Below are 22,839 nucleotides of genomic sequence, written 5' to 3'. Positions count from 1 at the left end.
TATTAAAAAAATCAAACCCAAAATTCTATCTCAGACTAACAGGCCCATATACTAACAGGCAGATTCCATGCCATGAGCAGTCTGATAAAGCAAGTCACTCACTAACCCCAAACAGTCCAGATCTTTGTTTCTTTATTAGGCCACATGGCTTTCTGTACTTAAGTAACATGCACCAAGCTGCATCTCCATTGTCTGCAACCCTGGGTCAAGTCAGTATGTATGCCAGAGAGATACAGTATGAACAGCATAGTGACAGTCTTCAACAGTGTCAGGGCTTCACTCACCTAGTGGATAAACCCGGAACTTGTCTGTGTTTTAAGTCCGTTTTTCTAACTCCCACACCTGACATGATGATAATTACAGATGCATCTATTATAGGCTTGGGAGCCTACATGGACATCCACATGGCACAAGATATGTGGACACCTTGGGAAGTCAGGACACTTATTAGTCTCCTGGAATTAAGAGTCCTCAGACAGGTCTACAATGCATTCTTCCCACTCACGTGATCCCGTATTGGCCACATAATGCCAGACAACATGATGACTGTCTCCTATCTAAACAAACAGGAGGGGCAAAATTCTTCCCACTGTGCATATAGGTGGTCAGCTTATGGAACTGGTGAATCTAGAACCTTATCAATTTCTGCAGGGTACAATTTCTCCCCACATGGAACGCGCTGGTGGACAGCCTCAGTCCACCTGGGAAAACATCTGTATGGACAGCTAAGTTTTAGTTATTACTCATTTTGATTGTCATACAATTTCAGGCTATCCACCCTTACCATTTCTCTTCCCTCTCCTTTTTCAGGGACCCCTTTCACTAACTGCTTCTACGAGAAGAATTTCAATTCCTGTTAGAACTTGGAGCTATAGAAGAGGTTTCCTTTTAATTAAAAAGAAAAGGTTTCTATTATGTTTTCCTTCTACCATAAATAAAATGGAGACAATTGGATCATTCTAGATTTGAGACAACTCAACGCTTTTCAGAATGTTGACTCTTGTTGCTATATTTTTGAAAACTCTGCTGTATTGGTTTGCTACTGTGGATCTGCTTAGTACATATTTTCATATCTCCATCCATCCTGCTCCCAAAAAATTTCTAAGATTTGTGGTAGAAACAGCCCATTATCAGTACATAATATTTGGCTCCAAGTGACTTGACGAAGTGTCTGGTTGTAGTGACTTGATATCAGAACTGGACAATTGTTCATCCGGACTTAGCATCCCTGTATCTGATAGTCTGGATGTTAGCTGCTTGAATGTGGCTGAGAAAATCTGTTCTCAAGAAGTTCAGGACATTTTAATAAATAGTAGAAAACTTTCCATGGGAACTACTTACAGCTCTAATTGGAAAAGATTTGATGCTTTGATTGGATTATTTCCCTTTTCTAAGATGATTTTTCCTTTCATTTTAGATTACCTTCTGTCCTTAAAATCCTCTGGGTTATCACTTAGTTCTATTAAAGTGAATCTAGCTTCAGTATCTGCCTGTCATCCTAAGATTAATGATTTTAATATTTTTCTCATTCTATTTCAAAAAGATTTCTTAAGATTGTCTACTTCAAGTATTTCCCCTGTAAAGGATCCATTTGCTCTATGGTATCTGAATATTGTGTTGTCAAGTTTAATGAAAACCCTGTTTGAGCCATTTGCTACCTGTCTGTTAAGTCTTCTATCCATGAAAAGTGTTTTGAGTAGTGATTATTTCTGCTCATGGAGTGGGTGCAATTAATGCTTTGATACCAGGTCCTCCCTATAAGATTTTTCATGGCAGATAAGATGACCTTTCATTAAGGTCTTATCTGAGTTTCCTGTGTAAATTGTGTCTGAGTTTCATGTTAATCTTACCTTAGACTTCAATTCCTTCTGTGCCGCTGACACATCAGGCAGTCTAGTTCCAGTGGTGTTTGCTTTTCCTAATCTTGAATGAATATCTTTCACAGCCACCTTCAAATATCATCTCCCTCTCTACCCTCTTCTACCTGTTCGATTTCTTTTCTATCCATGTACTTCTTTGCATCTGTTGTTCAGTTTCCTATCTTCATAATCTTGGTTTTCTCTGCATTTATTTCCAGTCCATTTTTTACAGTTCCCCATTCCTACCTCTAATGTAATGGCAGTCATGCTATTTGATGTCATACTTAGTAAAGCAATGTTATTAGCAAAGTCAAGATCATGTATCTCATCTCTGGTAATCCATTTTACACCATTCATGATGCCTTTTGTTTCCTGGTTCATTGCCAAGTCTATTGCTAATGCAAAGAGAATTGGTGATGATTTACACCGTAATCTAACTCCAGTCACATGCTCGAGCCACTCACCCAGTCCTGTATCCTATCTTACTGCACATCTACTTCTGTCACATAAACTCCTTACTATGTTGATCAGCTTGTCTGGCACCCCATAGCTTCTAACAATATTCCACAGGGTCTTTCAGTAGACAGTATTGAAGGCTGTAGAGTCGGAAGAAGCAGCACAGAGGGGAGACATCAAGCAGCTCTAAAGAATAGTGAAAGATTTCTCAGAAAGGACCAGACCATCAGGGACACCCATGGCCAGATGTTGAAAATTCATGGCGAACAGTCAGATGATGGAAAGAACATTTGCATTCCGTATTAAATTGTCCAGAGCCAACGATCATTCACAGGTTTGAGAGAAATGCCAGTGCTAAATTAGACATAGAAGAGGTACCAAGAATACCCAGTGAAATTAAAGCAGCCATCAAAAGTCTCAAACAGGAGACAGCTCCTGATATTTGACAGAATTCAAACTGGTATGAATGGTGAAGTTCTGAATGAACAGCTAACAAAATTTTATAGTAAAATATGAGTGAAAGAATAAGGGCCCAAGACTGGAAATCCTCATGGCATTGCCAAAAAAAAAAGCGGGGGGAGGGAGGGTGATCTAAATGAACAAACTGGAAAGGTATTGTACTGCTATCAGTCTCAGGACAAGTATTGGCTGCTGTTATGCTGAGTACAATGAAGAAAGCAGTGAATGAAATATTACAAGAACAGGCTGGGTTCTGTCCAGAGAGATTATGTTGTGACCAGATATTCACTGTTGCTTGGCAAAAACTCATCCTAATTATGGTGATGAGCTGATTCATTTACCAATATCTTGTTCAAAATCTAATAGAGAGGACTCCATACTCTTTATATGTAGTTAGAGCTTTCGCTTTCTGTTTGAAGAGGAATACATCTTTTAGGGTTTCTTCCAAATCATTTTGTGACACATGCTGACAGAGTTAAAGGTTAAACCAGTTTCTTAAACACTTTTGAACTGGATTTTGTGATGTACTATATTGTACTGTCACTTCTGTGGTTGGGATCCTTTGTTAGTACTTAAGGCACATTGTACAAGAGCACAAGCTGCTTCCATAGCTGCTTTTAATGATATCTCATCTTTTGAAATTTGTAAGGCAGCCACATGATATTCTTTTCATACTTTAAGGAAACATTATGCAGTTGGCCAGGTAATCGTAGGAGATGCAGCCTTGGGTAGAGCACTACTTGAACCCTTACATAAATACAGATCTAATACCCACCTCCATCTGTTAACTGTTTTCTGTCTCCAAGAGTCGAAGACCCATTGTGACATTCTATACCTGGGGGAGTGTACTGTAACTCCCATATTCCTCATTTTCGTATAACCGTGATCTTGCATATAAAGCATGCCTTGTAAGGTATCGGGGGGGGGAAAGGTTATGATCTGCTCAAAAGTCATTTCTCTATCCATATATGTGTATCATTAATGCATATGAAGCTATGAGAATTGTGTTTTATGGTGGTCACTAAAGCATGCTGTAATTTGGGGAATCAGCCGGATATTAGCTCCCCAGAGGCAACAGCAAAGAAAGTAACCAACACCTGGGTGGGGTGTCAAACAACCCATCAACAATCATTGTCCAGCAAGGGACCTACAATGCAATGACTCACCTGCATGAGGCCACACCAGGGCAATTGCTCAACCTTGCTTGAAGAGACTCAGCAATGCCCTCCAGACACGCCTGGGCTTGTGCTCCCCAATTACGTGGAATGAGAGTATAAAACAGAGTGGACACATGCTGGGCTCTTCTCCTGGGCCCCCACCTATGCTGCAAGCAACCAAGACACTGAGAAGAAAAGACTCCAACACAGGAAATTGGCCCAGGTTTAAGGAACAAACCTGTATATTAAGGACTGCAGTATCCAGTGGGGTGAGAACTGCTCAATCTAGTTGCTGCCCAGTCTAATAGGGTTGAGAGTTTAGACTGCGTGCTTATATTTTCTTTTCTTTCAGTAACCACTCTGGCTTGTTATGCTTTGACTTATAATCACTTAACGTCTATCTTCATAGTTGATAAATCTGTTTGTTCTATCTGACACAGTGTGTTTGGTTTGAAGCGTATCAAGACTCCCCTTGGGAGAACAAGCCTGGTACATATCAATTTCTTTGTTAAATTGACGAACTCCTATATAAGCTTGCAGCCTCCAGTGGGCATAATTGGACACTGCAAGACAGGTTCCTAGGCTTGTGTCTGGGACTGGAGAAATTGGCTAATGTCATTCGCTTGCAAGTAGCTGGGAGCAGCTTACATGCCAGAGCCTGTGCATGAACAGCCCAGGAGTGGGGGTTCTCACAGCAGAGCAGGGTAAGGCTGGCTTGCAGAGTCAAGGATTGGAATGGCCTATCACAGGTCTAGATAACACCAGAGGGGAACATCACACATATAAACAACTCAAATGAAGAAAAAGAGATTACTTGTTCTTTGAGATGTGCTCTCTGTGTATTCAACAACTTGGGCTGTTTCCCCTCTATTTGAAGTCCTTAGGTCCTTCCTCAGTTGAAATCTTGTAAGTGTTTGGTCTGCCTTGCCCCTGTATGCCTTTGGTTGGGTAGCATTACAACATTCAGTGAAGCAAATATTTGTCACTAATGCTTTCAGCTACAAGGATTAAAATTAAATATTACCAAAAGGAACTCTTGTCGTTCAGTGAACTAGATTGTTTATCTGAACTGCTGGTGAACGGAACAAAACAAATCTACTCTTTTTTGTGTTTTCAGGCTCGAATAGCTTTTCTACAAGGAGAAAGAAAAGGTCAAGAAAACTTGAAGAAAGATTTAGTAAGAAGAATAAAAATGTTAGAATATGCATTAAAACAAGAAAGGTATGTATGCATGTTAGTTCAATTTTTATCTGTGCTGAAAGAGACTTTACAAAACAGAGGGTAATTTCTTTACATTTAAACACTTAAACCAAGGTACGGGGAAGGGACGTTGGGAACACTTCAGAGAACTTGAGTAAATTAAACTTTTCATTTTTTTTGCCATCAGTTTGGTCTAAACTGAAATTTAATCTGAGAAATAGTCTGCAATTCCTAAATATCCTACTGAAAAAATGCCTAAAACTGAAAACCATTTTTTTTTAAACTGGCTGTTTCGCTGGTCTACAGAAATAGAATTTTGTACTTCTGCTGCTGCCACAATAACAGTCAAATAACAAAGTTTTCAGAGTTGAATATTATGATGTATGAAGAAATGTTGGTATAATATCCTGTGTAAGTAGATATTAAACACAAAGAACATTGTCTGATTCACCTTTCATAACTCAGAAAATAATTGTGACAAATAGGAAAAAAAAACATAACTGGAATCCACCACTGTTTTTCAGACTTCTAAAGACCTAGAATAACTAAAAATTTACTGTCCTTCTCTTGCTCCATATTATACAGATGAGACTCAAATCATAAAGAAAAGTAGTATTTTCTTAAATATTTTTAAATTCTATATTTGTTTCACAATATGAAATGTGCATTTTACATTTTGAAGAGCAGCCTTCTTTAAGCATTAATGTTGCATTCTGAGGTGTTTCTAAATGTGGCAAGTACTTGATATGAAGGTTACATAGAGAATACTTAACGTAACTTGTTTCTCACCTATTAAACTAGTACGGACACCTTAAGTATGTCACGTTAAGATTGTTTTGCGTTTCGTGAATGTACATTATTGCTGCCCTTTCAAACCTAAACAATTTTCTATTGTATATTTTGGTTGAATGCAAAATATAGTACTTGTTTCAAAGATATTTAGGAATTTAGCTGGTGATATGATAGTATTTTTAATGGTAGAGTCAAATTTAGTCCTCAGTTTACATGCCTTACAAAGTAGGGAAGTTCCACTCAGTATTACTTTAAGTATGCATTGAAGTATGCTCCCTCCTTCCCCCAACTTAAAAATAAATACTGTGACAGGGTCAGGTCAGGTGGCTACAGAAGAGTGATAGAAGGCAGATATATTAGCCCCAGGTTAAGTAGGTCCCTTTTCCCTGGGTAAGGTAACAGGGAAGGTTCCAGAACAATCAGGAACTTCCTGGAAACAATTAAGGCTGACAGGCTGACTAGAACACCTGCAGCCAATCAAGAAGCTGCCAGAATCAATGAAGACTGGCAGGCTAATCAGGGCACCTGGGTTTAAAAAGGAGCTCACTTCAGTTTGTGGTGGGCGTGTGAGGAGCTGGGAGCAAGAGGCGCAAGAAGCTGAGAGTGAGAAGGCATACTACTGGAAGACTGAGAAGTACAAGCATTATCAGACGTCAGGAGAAATCTCCTGTGGTGAGAATAAAGAAGGTGTTGGGAGGAGGCCATGGGGAAATAGCCCAGGGAGTTGTAGCTGTCATGCAGCTGTTACAGGAGCCACTGTAGACAGCAGCAATCCACAGGGCCCTGGGCTGGAACCTGGAGTAGAGGGCGGGCCTGGGTTCCCCCCATCTCCACAACTCCCTACTTGATACCGGAGGAGTTGACCTGGACTGTGGGTTCCGCTAGAGGGGAACGTCTCTGGCCTGTTCCCTGATCCACTAGATAGATCAGCAGAGACTGTGGGGATTGTTCTTCTTCCTTTTTTCCCATGCTGACCAGTGGTGAGGCTAATGGAGTGAATGGCAGATTTGAACCACGAAAGTGGCCAAACTGAGGGCTGCCATGAACCTCTGAGGCAAGCAAATCTGCTAATAAGTGCAGGACCCACCCCAAGGCAGAGGAGCAACTTTGTCACAATACATAAATAAATACTCCAACCTATTGTGTAGATCTTCAGTAACTCCAAACCATATTTGATTACAACAGTCAATCCAGATATATTTATCCATGCAAGTCCTTGACCTCTTTAGGCTAATTTTAAATAAGTTATTTTTTAAAAAAGAAAAATGTGTTTAAATTTAAATTTTTAAAGTTTCAATTTTTTTAAATAAATCCTTGACTTTATCCATCCTGACTAGATTGAACAGCTTTAAAAGCTTTTTACCTGACACACAAAATAAAATCCTTCATAAATAACAAATAAGTTCTCAAATACAATTTCTTTATTAATAAAAATTTTGGGTACATATGGTTATGAGAGAAAACATGAAAGTATGCTTTTGAAAATGTTTGACTTGATGGTTCAAGGACTTTTCAGTAATTATCCAAACAAAAGTATTGAAATATATATTCAATATCTAAACATGTTTATTAAATTGTAATATTAAGAGGTGTTTGAGTTAAGAAATTATTTTTTTATGCACCGATTATGCTTAATTTTCAGGGCAAAATATCATAAATTAAAATATGGCACAGAACTGAACCAAGGTGACTTGAAAATGCCAACTTTTGAATCAGGTAACTTTGTAAATTTCATGTTTTTCATTCTTTTGCTATCTGCTTTTTTTAGATTTGCTATTTATGCAACTCTTAATAGTTTCCATACTGTGCACAGTCATTAATAACAAAAGTTCTTCAAATGCTTGCTCGTGACCATTCCATTCTAGCGGTGCAAGCGCTCATATGCGCGGTTGTCGGAGATTTTTTGCCTTAGTGGTATCCATAGGGTCACTCATACATCAGTATATCAGGCGCCGCTGACCCTACACCCTAGGGCCTCAGTTCCTTCTTACCACCTGTGGTGGTTACTTGGAGTGCCTTCCCTTCCGTTGCAAGAGTTAGCGGTTTTCATCTATTGTCTTGGAGACTTAGGGCCTTGTAAATAGTTTTGTTCATAATAGTTAACTGTTAGGATCCCAGCGGAGACTTCGCCCCAAGCAGGGCATGCCCCAGTCTCCTGGGTTTAAGCCCTGAGCGGACTGCAATAGGCCTGTGCCTGTAAGTGACCCCCATAGCAGCTGCCTCAGGTGCTTAGGGGAGTCGCACATTAGAGACAAGTGCTGAATTTGTAAGAACTTCCGGCCCCGCATGCGAAAAAGTGGGATATTTGGCTTCAGGCTCTCCTCATGGAGTCCCCCCTGTGTCCTGCCTCGTGCAGCCCCAACAGGAATCGACAAGTACCTCGGCCTCAGCGCACCCCTACCACCAGCCTGCGCCTGGCACCATTCCCTGTTGCCAGTGCACAAAAAAGTCTAAAACCCCAGCACCAAGCAAAAAGGACCATTGGGCAAAGGACCTGCTTCGGGCCGTCTGGCCACTCTGGAGCTGTTTGCTTGCACCCCTCCAACCGGGGCTCTTAGTCTTGTGAAAGGTCCACTGCCGATTCCCAGGAGCTGCATGGGACCGAAAACCCTGGTAGCACAGAGACCTTCACAGGCTCCTCCGGAGCCAAGAGAGCATTACCATAGGAATCGGCATGTGATACAGCATGTGCCATAGGAATCGGCAAAGGCTCCCCACACATGCAAGTCAGATGCAAAGACCCCTCAGGGGGCAGTGGAGCCCCACCAATTCCCTGAGGCGAAGCAGTGCTCTCCACTTCTGCGCTGCAGGTCGCTGGAGCCTGGAGGCCCAGGGGCTCGTCCTTAATCACCAGTGCCACGTTCCCAGTTGCCACAGTCTTGATACGGATCGCCTAGAGCAAGATGCTAGTCGCCATACTATCTACGCCACTCACCCCCCTGCAGATCATTTTCTAGGCGCAGGTCCTGGTTGCGTCTCTGGCCCCCTCAATATCGATCACTTTCCTCCAGCACCAGTTCCTAATGGCAATGGCCAGCAAGCAGACCCAGGCGTTGATGGCCCCACTGTGGTCACCGGAAGAGGATTTCTCCAGTACAGAAGCCCAGTTCAGCCCCTCATCGAGCATGCACCAGTGTGAATGAGCACCTGAGGCTGCGTTGATGTTGCTGAGCCCGTGGCTGGCACAGTGGCCTTATTGGAGTACATGGGGAATGCCAGTTGTGGCAATGCCTCCTGCTCACCTCTCATTGGCTGCTGCCTCAGAGCAGCAGCTGGTGGCACCAGCGACACTGGGCTCAGTGCACAAGGCGTTCCAGATGATCGGAGTAGAGAGAAGGGCATCCACCCCTTAGTCTCCCTCCCCCGCGGGGGAAGATGCCTGAAACCTCCCCTGATGGTGCAATTGTTGTCCTCGTCCCCAGATGAGGTGGTTGCGGACCCTTGAGGGCAAGCCCGCTGGACAATTTCAGGAATATTAGGCCCTGCTGTATCGGGTGGCCGAGAACTTGGGCCTGGAGGTAGAGGAAATGGCTGAGCAGATGGACACCTTGTTTAACGATCTGTCAGCCTCTCCACCAACCCGTGTCGTACTACCGGTGCACGACAGTACCCTTAAGGGTCTCTGGCAAACTCCGACCTCATCCCTCCCACCTCAGAGAGGGCTGAAAACAAGTACTTCGCCCCAGCCAAGGGGTTCGAGTACCTCTATACCCACCCTCCCCCAGGCTAGCTGGTGGTCTCTGCGGCCAATGAAAGAGACAAACAGGGGCATACCAACTTGACTCCCAAAAATAGAAGCCAAATGGTTGGATCTGTTTGGTAGAAAGATATGTTCGATGGCCAGTTTGCAGTTCCAGGTGGTGAACCATCAGGCCCTCTTGGGCCGTTACAGCTTTAACTTACGGGACTCCATCCATAAGTTCAAGGAGTCCCTTCCACAGGGGTTGGCTCAAGAATTTGTCATCTTGGTGGAGGAGGGCACTGCGGCTGCCAGGTGCTCCCTCCAGATGGCTTGGGATGCAGCGGACTCGGCAGCCAGGGTAGTCGCATTGGGGGTGGTGATGAGGCACAGCTCTTGGCTTCAGACTGCAGGTCTCTTCCAGGAGATGCAGACGTCCATCCAAGACCTCACATTTGATAGTAACAGTTCTTCTTCAGAGCAAACTGATATGAGACTGCATGGTCTGAAGGACACCAAAGCCATCCTTCACTCGCTGGGAATGCATACGCTGCAACCTACAAGGAAGCAGTTCTGGCTGCCTCCGCTGCCTAAGCCTTGGCAGTCTCGCCAGGGGCCTGCAAGAAGAAGGGATGGAGATGCTAGTTTCAGCTGCATCACCCTTCTGCCTCCCACTCACCTGCGTAGCCTAGTCTGGCAAAACACCCTTGGGGAAACAGAAGCGCTCATTTTGAGGGTGCGGTCGAGAGTGACAGCCCCTGTCCAAGATCCACCCCACTATTTCCTCAACTGTCTGCGTCCTTTCTGTTCGATCTGGTCCCAAGTCACCTTGTACCGTGGGTGCTGGACATAGCGTCTCACGGTTACACCCTACAATTTTCGGCCACCCCTTCCCTCCCACCTGTCCTCCTTCAGGGACCCTTTGCACAAGCAACTCCTCATTCAGGAGCTCGAGAGCCACCTGCGCCTGGGAGCAGTGGAGGAGGTCCCTTGGGACATGAGGGGAAGGGGATTCCACTCCCGCTACTTCCCAATCCCAAAGGCAAAAGGGAGCCTCAGGCCCATTCTGGAGCTGTGATGCCTCAACAAGTCTCTCAAAAAGTTGAAATTTCGCATGGTCTCCCTGGATCCAGGAGACTGGTACGCCGCCCTCAACTTGAAGGATTGCTATTTCCATGTCTCCATATTCCAAAGTCATAGGCATTTCCTCTGGTTTATAGTGAGCGATCGCCATTTCCAATTCACTGCACTCCCCTTTGGCCTCTCATCGGCCCCAAGGGTTTTTACCAAATATCTGTCACCAGTGGCTGCCTACCTCAGACGTTCAGGGGTCTAGGTCTTCCCATACCTCAGCGACTGGCTCATCGAGGACAGATCCTGGAACCAGGTGCAGAGAAGCCTCGAAGTGGTGCGTTCCACCTGCCATGACCTGTGCCTGTTGATAAAAGAGAAAAAAATCCACCTTAAGGCTGCTCCAATGGATAGAGTTCATTAGAGCAGTTCTCGAGTCCATGCAAGCCAGAGCCTTCCTCCCGGAGGTGCATTTTCAGGCCATGTCTGATCCGATATCCCATGTGAGGAGCTGCCTGCAGTTGTTAGGCCACATGGCAGTCTGTCCCATGTGGTCGGTCATGCCCAGCTCCACCTCTGGCTTCTGCAAGCGTGGCTGGCATAGGTCTACACCCCCAACAGAGTGATCTAGACTGGGTGGTCAGGGTGCCAGATCACATTCTGTAATCCCTGGATTGGTGGTTGAAGGCTGAGTCAGTATTTCAGGGAGTCCCCTTTGCGACCCTGTCCTGTCATTGACCCTGGTCTCTGATGCTTCACACGTGGGCTGGGGAGCCCACCTGGGTGGGGTGAGCTGAGAACCCAGGGCCAATGGGTGCAGGACGATCTGGCCTTCCACATCAACATCAGGGAGCTCGGAGCAGTTCTCCTGGCCTGCCAGGCCTTCTTGCCCCACCTGAGGAGCAAGTTGGTGCAGGGACACACGGGCAATACTACCATGATGCATTACATCAACAGACAAGGTGGAGCCAGGCCGTCAGGCCTATACCAAGAAGCTCTCAACCTTTGGCACTTCTGTGTGCTGCATGCCATTCATCTGCTAGCCGTACGCTTGCCCAGCACCAAGAATGTGCTAGCAGATCACCTCAGCAGAATCTTCTCTTATCTCCATGAGCGGTCGCTCCACCCGGAGGTGGCCGGTATGCTTTTCTGGAAGTGGGGGTCTCCCCAGGTGTACTTGTTTGTGTCCCACCAGAACACGAAATGCCATGTGTTGTGTTCGCTCCAGGGGATGGACAGGAGTCCCCTGTTGGATGCTTTCCTATTTCTGTGGTCAGGGGCCTTGATGTACACCTTCCCGCTAGTGCTATTGATCTTGAGTCCTAGTGAAAATCAAGCAGGACAGGGCGAGGGTTATCCTGATAGCTCCCCTGTGACCTCACCAGCAATGGTTCGGCATGCCACTGGACTTTTCAGTAGCCGAGCCGCTGCAACTCCTTCTCTGGCCAGACCTGCTGTCTCAGAATCACGGCAGTCTTCTGCACCTGAACCTGGAGCACTGTACTTGACTGTGTGGCTGATGCATGGCTAAATACAGACGAGTGGGAATGCTTGACCCGATTGCAACAGGTCTTGCTGGGTAGCAGAAAGCCCTTCACCAGAGCAACCTATCTGGCAAAATGGAAAAGGTTTATGTGCTAGGCCTTGGATTGGCATGTCCAGGCCAAGTAGGCCTCCCTGCAGATGATCTATCTCCTGCACTTCAAGCTCCAAGGCTTGGCATTGTTGTCAGTCAGGGTCCACCTGACTGCAATTTCAACTTTCCATCTTCTGTTCCAAGGCAGGTCAATCTTCGCTCATGACATGACAGCCCAATTCCTTAAAGGTCTGGAGAATCTTTACCTGGGATCCCATCGCTCACTGGGATTTGAACCTTGTGCTGTTGAGGCTCATGGAATCTCCGTTTGAGCCTCTGGCTTTCTGCTCTCTTCTTCTCTCCTAGAAGGTGGCATTCCTGGTGGCAATTACGTCCACTCGCAGAGTGTCTGAGCTCAGAACTCTTGTATTGGAACCACCCTATACGGTGTTCTACAAAGACATGGTCCAGTTGCGGCCACACCCGGCATTCCTGTCCAAGGTAATTTCCCAGTTTCACACCAGCCAGGTCATTTTCTTACCGATCTTCTTTCCAAAGCCACGTAGTTACGAAGAGGAGCACAGGTTGCACGCTCTGAATGTCCAGAGGGCACTGGCCTTTTATGTGAACAGGACATGGCCTTTCCGCAAGTCAACGCAACAGTTCATTGCTGTGGCAGACAGGATGAAAGGTTGCCCGGTTTTTGCTCAAAACATATGTCCTGGATCACAGCCTGCATCTGATACTGCAATGACCTCACGAGTGTGCCTCCACCGACGATAGTCAAAGAGCACTCAACTAGAGCACAGGCATCATCAGTGGCCTTCTTGGCTCAGGTGCTGATCCAAGAGATCTGTAGAGCTGCTACCTGGTCATCTGTCCACAGGTTTACATTCCATTTTGCGCTGACCCAGCAGGCCCAGGATGATGCTGGCTTCTGTGGGGCAGTGCTACAAGCTGCAAAACTGTCAACTCCGAGCCCACCTCCATTGGCACTGCTTGTGAGTTGCCAAGAATGGAATCTACATGAGCAAGCACTTGAAGAAAAAACGGTTATCTACCTTTTGTAACTGTTCTTTGAGATGTGTTGCTCATGTCCATTCCATTACCTGCCCACCTGCCTCTGTTGGAGTCGCCGGCAAGAAGGAACTGAGAGGGAGGGCGTATGGTCAGTGGCACCTGATATACTGACACATAAGTGCAGCACTCAAGGGAATGCCACTGCAGTCCCTACGGATACCGCTAAGGCAAAAATCTGCATCAACCGTGCACGTGGGCGTGCGCACACTTAGAATGGAATGGACATGAGCAATACATCTCGAAGAACAACAGTTATGAAAGCTAGGTAACTGTTTTTTAATTCTTTGAGAATAGATATTTGGTTCCAGGGAGCTGTTACTGAATATCCTGGTGTTTGGCAAGAGGTTTATTTGAGCCTTTATTGCTTCCGTTTTCTTTCTCTCCTTCAGAAAGATCCAAATGTTGAGTGAGTTTTTAGTAGATGAATAAAGAGGTAGTGGGTTAGGGTTAAGGTAATTTCTACCATCAGCCCTTGAAGGATCTTAGTGTCTATTGGGATATTACATTCTTTTACTTGGCAGGATAAACTTCTTTGAGACAACTAGGGAGAAAATTGAACAATGGAATATACATTTTATATGGAGAAAATTGTACATTGTTGTTGTTCTGTTGTACAATAAAAATATATAACAAGCTGATAGTTTTTGCTTTATCCTGGAAAAGTCATAATTTTTTACATATTTTTAAAAATGAACGGGGGTAGTATCAGATCAAGAGGAAATGCCTTGATGCAAATCTGTGTGCCCACATTGACACATGGAGTGCAGTAGACTTCACAATGTAGGCAATATGTTGATTTTAACTAACATTTCCACAAATTCTGCCTCTTATAGATCTGAAACTAAAGGATTAAATATGACTGTTCAATAAGTAAGAATGACCTTTATTGCATGGCTGGCCCCTCCTTGAAATTCAATTCTTTGGGACTCTAAGTTATAAATAAAGTTTGGCCTTCCTCTTTGTTACTCACTGGAAATGCAGTTATGACCCACAAGTCATCTTGTGGCAATGAATCTCTAAGTGTCAGGTTAGACAGTTTCTCTCTCCCCTCCTTTTCTTTAGTATGGCCACATCTTAAGGCATTTCTGCCCTTGCTTGGAAGTGTGTTAGTGCTTGGAGTTCATTTTTTCACATTTCTTTAAAAGACATACAGGTCTGACTTCTGAATTCTCTCTAAATCAGTATTAGTTCTTTACTCCACGATTTATAGGCTGATATAATAGAACAACTGTTAAAGTGGAATGTGCTCAAGGTATCAGTTGCTGTTGGAGAGTAAAAGTGATGGCATTCCTTAATATTGTATTCTTGACAGATTACTTTAGTTTTCCCCACATACAAGTTAATGGAACTTATTTAAACAGTATTAGTAAAAAAAAAAAAAAAATAGTGATAAAGTTTAAAAAAAAAATTACAACTGTCTTCCTTTAAGAAAAATCAAGTTTCTACTAACCAGTTTTGTTATACTAAATTAATGGACATTTAAATATAGTTTAATAGAGAATTAGAATGAATCTTTCTTAAGTGCTCTTTGTTAGAGCTATTTAGAATCCCCTGAAGAAAAAGGGAGTTAATTAGCCAGAGCAGGTCAGCTGCTGTAATGTAAACAAATAAAATAAAATAGTTGGCGTTATTTTGAATAGCCTTTAAGGGAGGCTATCTGAATAATGGCAATTTGCCAACTTTGTACCAGAAAAAAGACTAAGTGGTATGTACAAAGGTCCTAATATGTGCAACAATATGAGACTTTTTGATATTGGTAAAATCAAGTTCAGCACTTCCAAGAATATTTGTAACTGTTTACTGTTGATCTGCTGATCATCAATGAGGTTGTGGAATGTGGATTTGTAAAGGATACCATCTGAGTCTAGCATTAGGCTCATTAAGCAGATGACCATACCACTCGTCTCTCAGAAAAATTGTGTGGGGTCTAAAAATGTTTCAGTGAAATCATCACTTCTGTCTGTGGTCTTTAAAATTGGCAGAGTAAAATGAGCAACACTAATGTGTATCTCCTTGCATTTCAGAAGAAACCAAAGACACAGAGGTTCCTACAGTACCTCAGAATAGTCAACTGACCTGGAAGCAAGGCAGGCAATTATTAAGACAGTAAGTAATATAGTTGAGTATCTATATTTGTAGTCAGTTTTTTTTTTTCTGGCTCTTTAGAAATTATTTACATATTTCCACTTTGCCTTGGAAATTCATGTAGTCAATATGGGCAAATATTGGTTCAGTATGCGAGACTATGTAGACTGCATTTTTCTTTGAAGCCGTACCAGCAGAGAAAATCCTTGGGTGTGTCACTGCTTTAAACCTTGGGAAATGTAATGAGAAGCAAACCACAGGTGGAACACATGGATTTTGGGTGGAGGGGGTCCTTTCAGTAAATTATATGGTAGTCATTTAGCTTCCCATCTCCTCCTTTAGTATTATCAATTGAATTTTTTTATTTTATTTTTCAGCAACAAACCCTAGTTCCTTTCTCTTTCTCATAAATGTCTTTTTCTCTTCTTTCTTTTTTCACAACCAATCTAGGTATCTTCAGGAAGTAGGTTACACGGACACAATATTGGATGTACGATCCCAGCGGGTAAGGTCTTTACTTGGCCTCTCTGGTTCAGAACCAAATGGTTCAGTGGAGACGAAGAACTTAGAACAGATCCTTAATGGAGGTGAATCTCCTTCATCTAAGCAAAAGGGACAGGAAATCAAAAGGTAAGCAAAGAGATGTAAAATTGTGATATGCTTGATTGTCGGCTAACATACCCTACTTATATTATTAATATGATATTTCACTTACTAGATTCAGACAACTATGTTATGCAAGTAGTGAGAAACCAGTTAGGCTCGTATAAGCTTCAGAGCCTATGTTTTTTTTCTGGTCAGTGGCATGTTAGTCAGTTATATCATCCAAATACTGCAGCTATGTGAGTGCACGAGAACCTGAAAGTATCCTTGATTAACATATAAGGAGTCTATAAGTAACATATAAGGAGTCTTAGTAACAATCACTAATCATATTTTTCAGATATATCAGCTTGTACTGTGAAAATAAATGCATTATGCATAATGCATAAGTGCATTATGTGAAAATTAGATTTTTGTTTCAGCTTTAATAATTTAAGTTGGTATTATTAACATAAAGAATTGTTTCTATCTTCTGTCATACAAGTTGAGTGGTGCTTTTCTCTGAGTCATCCCATAGATTTAGATGGACAAAGTTTTCCTGGAATTTTTTTATTGACTTTTAAAAACTTGTAGAAGTTGAATAGTAGAGTTTTATATTTGACTTAATCCCCTAAATCCCTTCACTGTAAGTCAGCTAGTAAATTTGACCACTGTAGGCTTTTTGTTTTGTTTTGTTTTTTTTGTAGGAACTCTGGTGATGTTCTTGAAACATTTAATTTCTTAGAAAATGCAGATGATAGTGATGAAGAAGAGAATGACATGATAGAAGATATTGCAGAAGGAAAAGAAAAGCATCGGATAAAAAAAAAACACAAAGTAAAGAGCTTTTACTGTTGCCTTTTGGTCATGTACATCTGACATATTGAAAGCAGTGCTTATAAAATATAGCCTGGTGGAAGCCCATGTTTCAAATAGACATGAATAAATTACACTGAAATAGGTACCCTTCTTTATCTGTATCACATGTAAGTGAACTTGTGGTATCAGCACGTTTTGGTGTAGCTCCTATAATGTTTTTTCATCTTCAAAATGTTTTACAAACATTAGGTAATTGGTGCTCACAATATCCTTGTGAGTAGATGCGAGTACAATAACATAAGATTGCTACCAAAGTCTTACTCTGTTTTTGGTTTGCTGCCAATGCTTAGAAATGGAATAATTTTGTATTTCATTCCTCCTCTCGGACATAGCTTTTTAGAGCTTCCTCTCATTTTGCCATTTTTAAAATTGTATGTTAATAACTGGCTTGGTGACCTTGTGGCAGTGTTCTCTGTGTAGATCCAAGTATATTTCCTATTCTCAGTCTCACTAGCTCAGCCAGTTAGGAGTAATACAAAGGCAGTATGCTCTGCCCTGATAGAGGTGATTACTTGATTTATCAAGAACTCTCTTCTGATCATGGAGCTGCAGTGATGAGCTCCCAAGAATCTCATCTGCTTCTCAGTTTGGTGGTTATTTATTTGTTTTGTGGGGTCTATATAATGGAGGGTGATGTGTAAGAAAGGGTGTTTCCTGAAGAAGTTCTGGAAAAGCAGGGATTATTTGCAAGGAGAAGAAACTAAATGCTTTAAGGTGGGCTGGGGAGAAGATTCCATCAGAGATGCAGGTTTTATACCAGCCTCGCAGATGGAGATGTTTTTTCTCCCATCCTTAATGTTCTTGTGAAGTTGCTCCTTCTCTATAGGACCTTGCTGTTTCTTCGTGAAACTTCCACTTGTCATTTAGTTAGTGTTGGATTAGTTTAGTTGAGTGTATGGTCATTATAGTGGAGAGCTTGATGATGTTTGTTTGGTCACTGAAGCACTCTTCATCATGATGGCCCTCTGGCTGCATTGTGTCTTGCTTTTTCTTTAATAGCTGGGAGATCAGTGCTTTGACTTGAGGTAAACGGAGCCTCCTACCCTGCCTTCTCAGGAGCTTGGGTTTTGTTTAAATTCTGGAGGAGCTGAAATAACACTGACTAGTTGTACACACTTTGCACTTCAAAATGTTCTTCCCTTGCCAAAAAAAAAAAGGTCCTTTTTTACATTACCTGTCCCATTCCTAACTGATATTTTAGATGAGTTTCTTCTTACTGGCAGAAAACTTGTCGGCCTGTGTGGTAGATGTAATCTTCTTAAAATACAGAATATATATTTTGTTATCCATTTGCAGATTGGTAATGAAGGTTTAGCTGCAGACCTTACAGATGACCCTGATACTGAAGAAGCTCTGAAAGAATTTGATTTTTTAGTAACAGCCGAAGATGGAGAAGGAGCTGGAGAAGCAAGAAGTTCAGGGGATGGGACAGAATGGGGTAAGAAGCTAATACTAACTGATGTTTAGCACTGTTGGAACACTTGTTCATAACAGTACACTTATGAGCTATAATACGTGCTGTTAAAGACGGAATGGATGTGTGGATGCTTGTGATGATTAGATGCTGGCAAAGTAGGAGATAACTAGGGTGTTGGCTATTACAAATTTTATCTTCACACACTGCAATGGTAACAATTAGACTGTGGTTAATTTATTTCAAATTTGTCTGTTTCGCTGTTCAGGACAGGGTTTTTTCCCATCTTCCATATTCTTTACTGCTCCTGGTCTATATTCCTGACCACCCCTAAAGTCCTTCTTTTGTATTTTGGGATCAATGTTTTGCTAAATTTAGATTTGGTTTTGGTCTGGAGCTTTAATTTGTGTTGAGGCCTGTGTTAAATTAATTTCTGTTATATGGACTAGAAGAATTTTTAAATTAAAACTATAATTACATTATTTCTTGTCCAAATTTTCAGAAGTTGACTGCTAATATAGTCTTTATTAATAGAATCAGAAAATTGGTAATCTTTTTACTGCTAGTTGAGATTTTCTTTAGATAATGAAGTAAGATTGCTAAACAGTTCCATGTGATATAAAAAGCACTAAATGTCTCTCTAATGATGTTTGAAACTTGTGTGGTGGTTTTTTTTTTTTAAAGAGTAAGGAAGAGTGGGGTTAATCTGGGCTCCAAATATCCATCAGTTATTGCCTAATTGAATGGGCTGTCTAGTTTTTAGTTGGTAAAAACACCTCATACTTAAACACAATTGACATTTTGCTGAGGTAAGGCCCAGGACTAAAGTAACAGTGTTCGAGGTAGAGATTGCAGAATTTTGGCATAATAGTATAGGGGCTGCTTGGGATAGTTTACAGAATACTTGTCTAATGTGCCATTCTTTTAGTGTGTTCTTCTCTTTTCATAAACTCTAAAATTCACTGTATTTTTAAAAGAACAAAACACAACAATTAACTTACCAGATTTATTTCCTTAACCTCCTTAGTGGTAGATTTAGAATTTTATTTCATCTTATTGGTCTAAGTGCTTTACTTCTTGGTGGGCATTCTGCATTGTTGCTGCTTGAGGAGACAAGCTATCTAAACCCCTCATTATTTTAAGCAGGAGAAAATAAAATGTCTTTATATGAAGTAATCTTAAAACTGTTGAATTTCTGTAGTCTGTCTAGGTATTGAACTGATATTCCAACTTGATGGTCTGAAGTTTTACATCAATACGTAGTTGTACATTTGAATTATTTTATACTAAGATAAAACAGATCCTTTGCAGCACAAAACTAAAGACCAAACATCAAGTGCACATTGTCGGTATTCTGTGTAATTTCTTGGAATGTAGCATTTTAACTTTTTGACATGATGTACCTTAGTCCCAAATGATTGGATTATGTTGTACATTATGGAACCTTTGCTACCCCTTCGTACTACAGATTTTTTTATCTCAGACATTTTATTAGTCTTGTGACTGGTGCACTGTTTCTGTCGTTAACTGGTGCTGTATTTTAAAGATACTCTAATTTGGTACTCCATTTTTGTAGTGTTTTTGCCCATAACGTTATATAAGGATTATAACTTTACTCTTCCCTTTAATCCAAAAACATGTATCTGCTGTTTTTGGATTAAATGCATTTCCTTTTTATTTAACTGGAATCATTGAGGATTGTTTAAATCCTGAGCTCTTGGGATTGAATAAACATACATTTTCTTTTGTGGTTTAAAATATTCGAGATTTGTACTTAGTTTTATTTTGCACAAAGGTTAAAGGTCATAAAGGTTAAATTCCTCATGGCATATCAGAATTGGATACAGTATTCCAAATGGGGTCCCACTTTAGTACAGTCTATGACTATAAACTACCACAAACATATTTACCTTTTTTGTCTTATAAATACCTTGCAACACCTTATTAGACCTTTTTTTTTTTAAGATAATAGTCCCTGAAGCCTCCCCAATATCCACAGTGATTCTGTTGGGAGTCCATAGTGACTCCTAGGGATTCCAATGTTTTTTTCCCTCCCAAATATTATGTAAAACAATGCCATCTCTTCCTTTGTCTTGTCTATTTCTTCTAAACAATCTGCTTCAGCACCAATCTGAGGCAGATTTCAGTTTTGCCTGTTTAAATCATTCTTTTCCTTTGCACAAATGCTTCTGCCTATTTTTCCTTTAAGCATCTTACATTTGCATATAGAATAGGCTAATTATACATTATATTTATAGGTTATATTCTGCGTATGGGTCAAATTATGAAGTTTAACTTGACTTTTACGGAAGCTCATTTCCATTTTTCTCTTTTATCCCTCTCATCCTAGTTTTTGTGCAACTTTAATTTTTTTGCTGATTTTCACTTTTATCCCCGTCCTCCTTGCTGCTTTAATTTGTTACCCTCATACCTTCCTTTATTCTTTTTGTTTTGTTGGTTGGACATGTACAAATCCAGTTGTTTGTATGCCCTATGGATGTAAATTAATTTCTAATGTATAAAACTTATTTCTTTATTGTACTACTTTCTCAGATTTCTAATTTGTTTCCTGTGTGAAGGTCTCCAGACCTACAATCAGGTCTTGCTTTGCTGTCACTCCAGTTTTGAGTGGACATTTTAACTAACTTTCTTAGTAACTTTTTAAATTATTTTTATAATTCTTAGTATAGATTAACTGCAGAGATCCATAAGCTTTTGACATGTGATCAACAAATTGGCTGCTTTATTCAAGATATATCTTTCTCAAAGAGACTTCTGAAAACCAACCACTGGCTTAATCTCCCTGTAGCAGTTTTTCATGAACATACTTGTATATTTGCAAACATTGTTTCCTTTATTTGTGTGTTTAGTTTTAGTTATCGCATACTGGAGTTTGCAGCCCCCTTTCATTCAACAAATTTTGCTAACAGCTGACTTTCAAAACCATGAAAGATGAGAAAATTCAAACAATATTAAAGAAGAAGAAAAATTAATTTCACAGCCTTTAAAGGGATGGAGAGTGTCAGATTAAAATATTTCCGCTAATTTCCTATAAGGAAAATAAGATTATAATAAAAATCTACCAAACATTTGTTTTGTCCAATCAGAGAGAAATGGAGAAAGTAAATGTGCAAAACGTATTTATAAGATTCTTAAGGGGCATGTCACTATAATATCTAAATACCACAGGTATATGCATGAATATACCCCATCCCTGTGAGATAAGGAACTATTCTCTATTTACATAAGATAAACTGAGGCTCAGAGTTTAAACTTGCCACCTAAGGAAATCTGGACAGAGGCACGAACAGAACCCACATTTTATGAGTCCAAATTTGGTATCTTAACCAAAAGACTATCCTTTCTGGTCAAAGCAGGACTGACTAATGAACTAGTTACTTTAACTGTCAAGATTTTCTGCACAATCTCAATGCTAGCCTTTAATATTTTGATTACAAAAAACAGTACAGGGAATTAGTTGTATTTAAAACGAATAACAATTTACTGGTCTTTGGTTTTTAAAAATATTTTTAAAATCCTAAATTTCAAATCCCCAAATGTTATCCCTGTCTTATGTGTAACTTGAATACTTTAATGTTGAGGAGACGTTTGAAAATTTGTGACACAAATTATTTATTAAAGATACTTCTTTTAAGCAAGTACTCTGCCCTACCTCTACTGTGTACTGCTGTTTTTGAACATTGATCTAACCCAGAAATGAGATGATGAATTTGTGATATCAGAATCATTCTGTGGAGACACTGTTATCATAAACATGATTAATTACAAGAATTAGCGCTCCTCCCCTCCAAACCGCTTGGTTTTATGGGCGAGAAAATTGTTTTAACCAGAATACCTTCAATAATAATCAAGGAGAACACACAAGATTTAAGAAAAACGCAGGCCAAGTTCATTTGCTTTTTGTTTTACATATTTTTTTGTCAGCTTTACTTTATGTAAAAGTCCTTATTTCAAAATTACATTAACTTAGCAGTAATTTTTCTTTCCCTAGTCACAGATTTCCAACTAGGGATTTGTGAATGTTTAACAATAGCAGGGGTTTCCTTTTATTTAGCGGATACAAATTTGCTGTGTTGTTTCAAAAAAGAAATGATGAGCTTTAAAAAATGGAGTCTTTGGTTTCTACTATTTTGTAATTAAAGATCAGAATGAGGATGTCAAACTGTCTTCCCTTTTGTGAATGTTCTTTAATAACCTTCATATAAAATGTTTGCAAAAAGAAAAGGAGTACTTGTGGCACCTTAGAGACTAACAAATTTATTAGAGCATAAGCTTTCGTGAGCTACAGCTCACTTCGTCGGAGCTCACGAAAGCTTATGCTCTAATAAATTTGTTAGTCTCTAAGGTGCCACAAGTACTCCTTTTCTTTTTGCGAATACAGACTAACATGGCTGCTACTCTGAAACATATAAAATGTTGTATGTGAAATTGAGTGTCTTTCTGGTAACATTTATGCATCGTGCCCTTTAATTGGTAAAGCCCTATCTTGTGCATGTAGGATTAGAGTGTGAGAGGATGCATGTTTGTTT

General features: G+C 40.9%; 1 protein-coding gene across 7 annotated transcripts in view; it reads left to right on the top strand.

Moving 5' to 3' along the window:
• The window catches only part of STRN3 (striatin 3), a 98,797-nt gene that overhangs the window by 38,502 nt on the left and 37,456 nt on the right, over window positions 1-22,839 (top strand). For all 7 annotated transcript variants that reach the window (XM_038404566.2, XM_038404565.2, XM_038404563.2 and 4 more), the window contains exons 2-7: window positions 5,049-5,152; window positions 7,566-7,639; window positions 15,354-15,435; window positions 15,865-16,044; window positions 16,704-16,833; window positions 18,172-18,313. In XM_038404566.2, the coding sequence (XP_038260494.1) occupies window positions 5,049-5,152; window positions 7,566-7,639; window positions 15,354-15,435; window positions 15,865-16,044; window positions 16,704-16,833; window positions 18,172-18,313 (712 nt within the window). The remainder of the gene's footprint in view (window positions 1-5,048; window positions 5,153-7,565; window positions 7,640-15,353; window positions 15,436-15,864; window positions 16,045-16,703; window positions 16,834-18,171; window positions 18,314-22,839) is intronic.

This window comes from Dermochelys coriacea, chromosome 6 (assembly GCF_009764565.3).
Source record: "Dermochelys coriacea isolate rDerCor1 chromosome 6, rDerCor1.pri.v4, whole genome shotgun sequence".
NCBI lineage: Eukaryota > Metazoa > Chordata > Testudines > Dermochelyidae > Dermochelys > Dermochelys coriacea.
The sequence above is the reverse complement of the archived record's forward strand: the minus strand, read 5'-3'. Positions and strand labels throughout refer to the sequence as shown.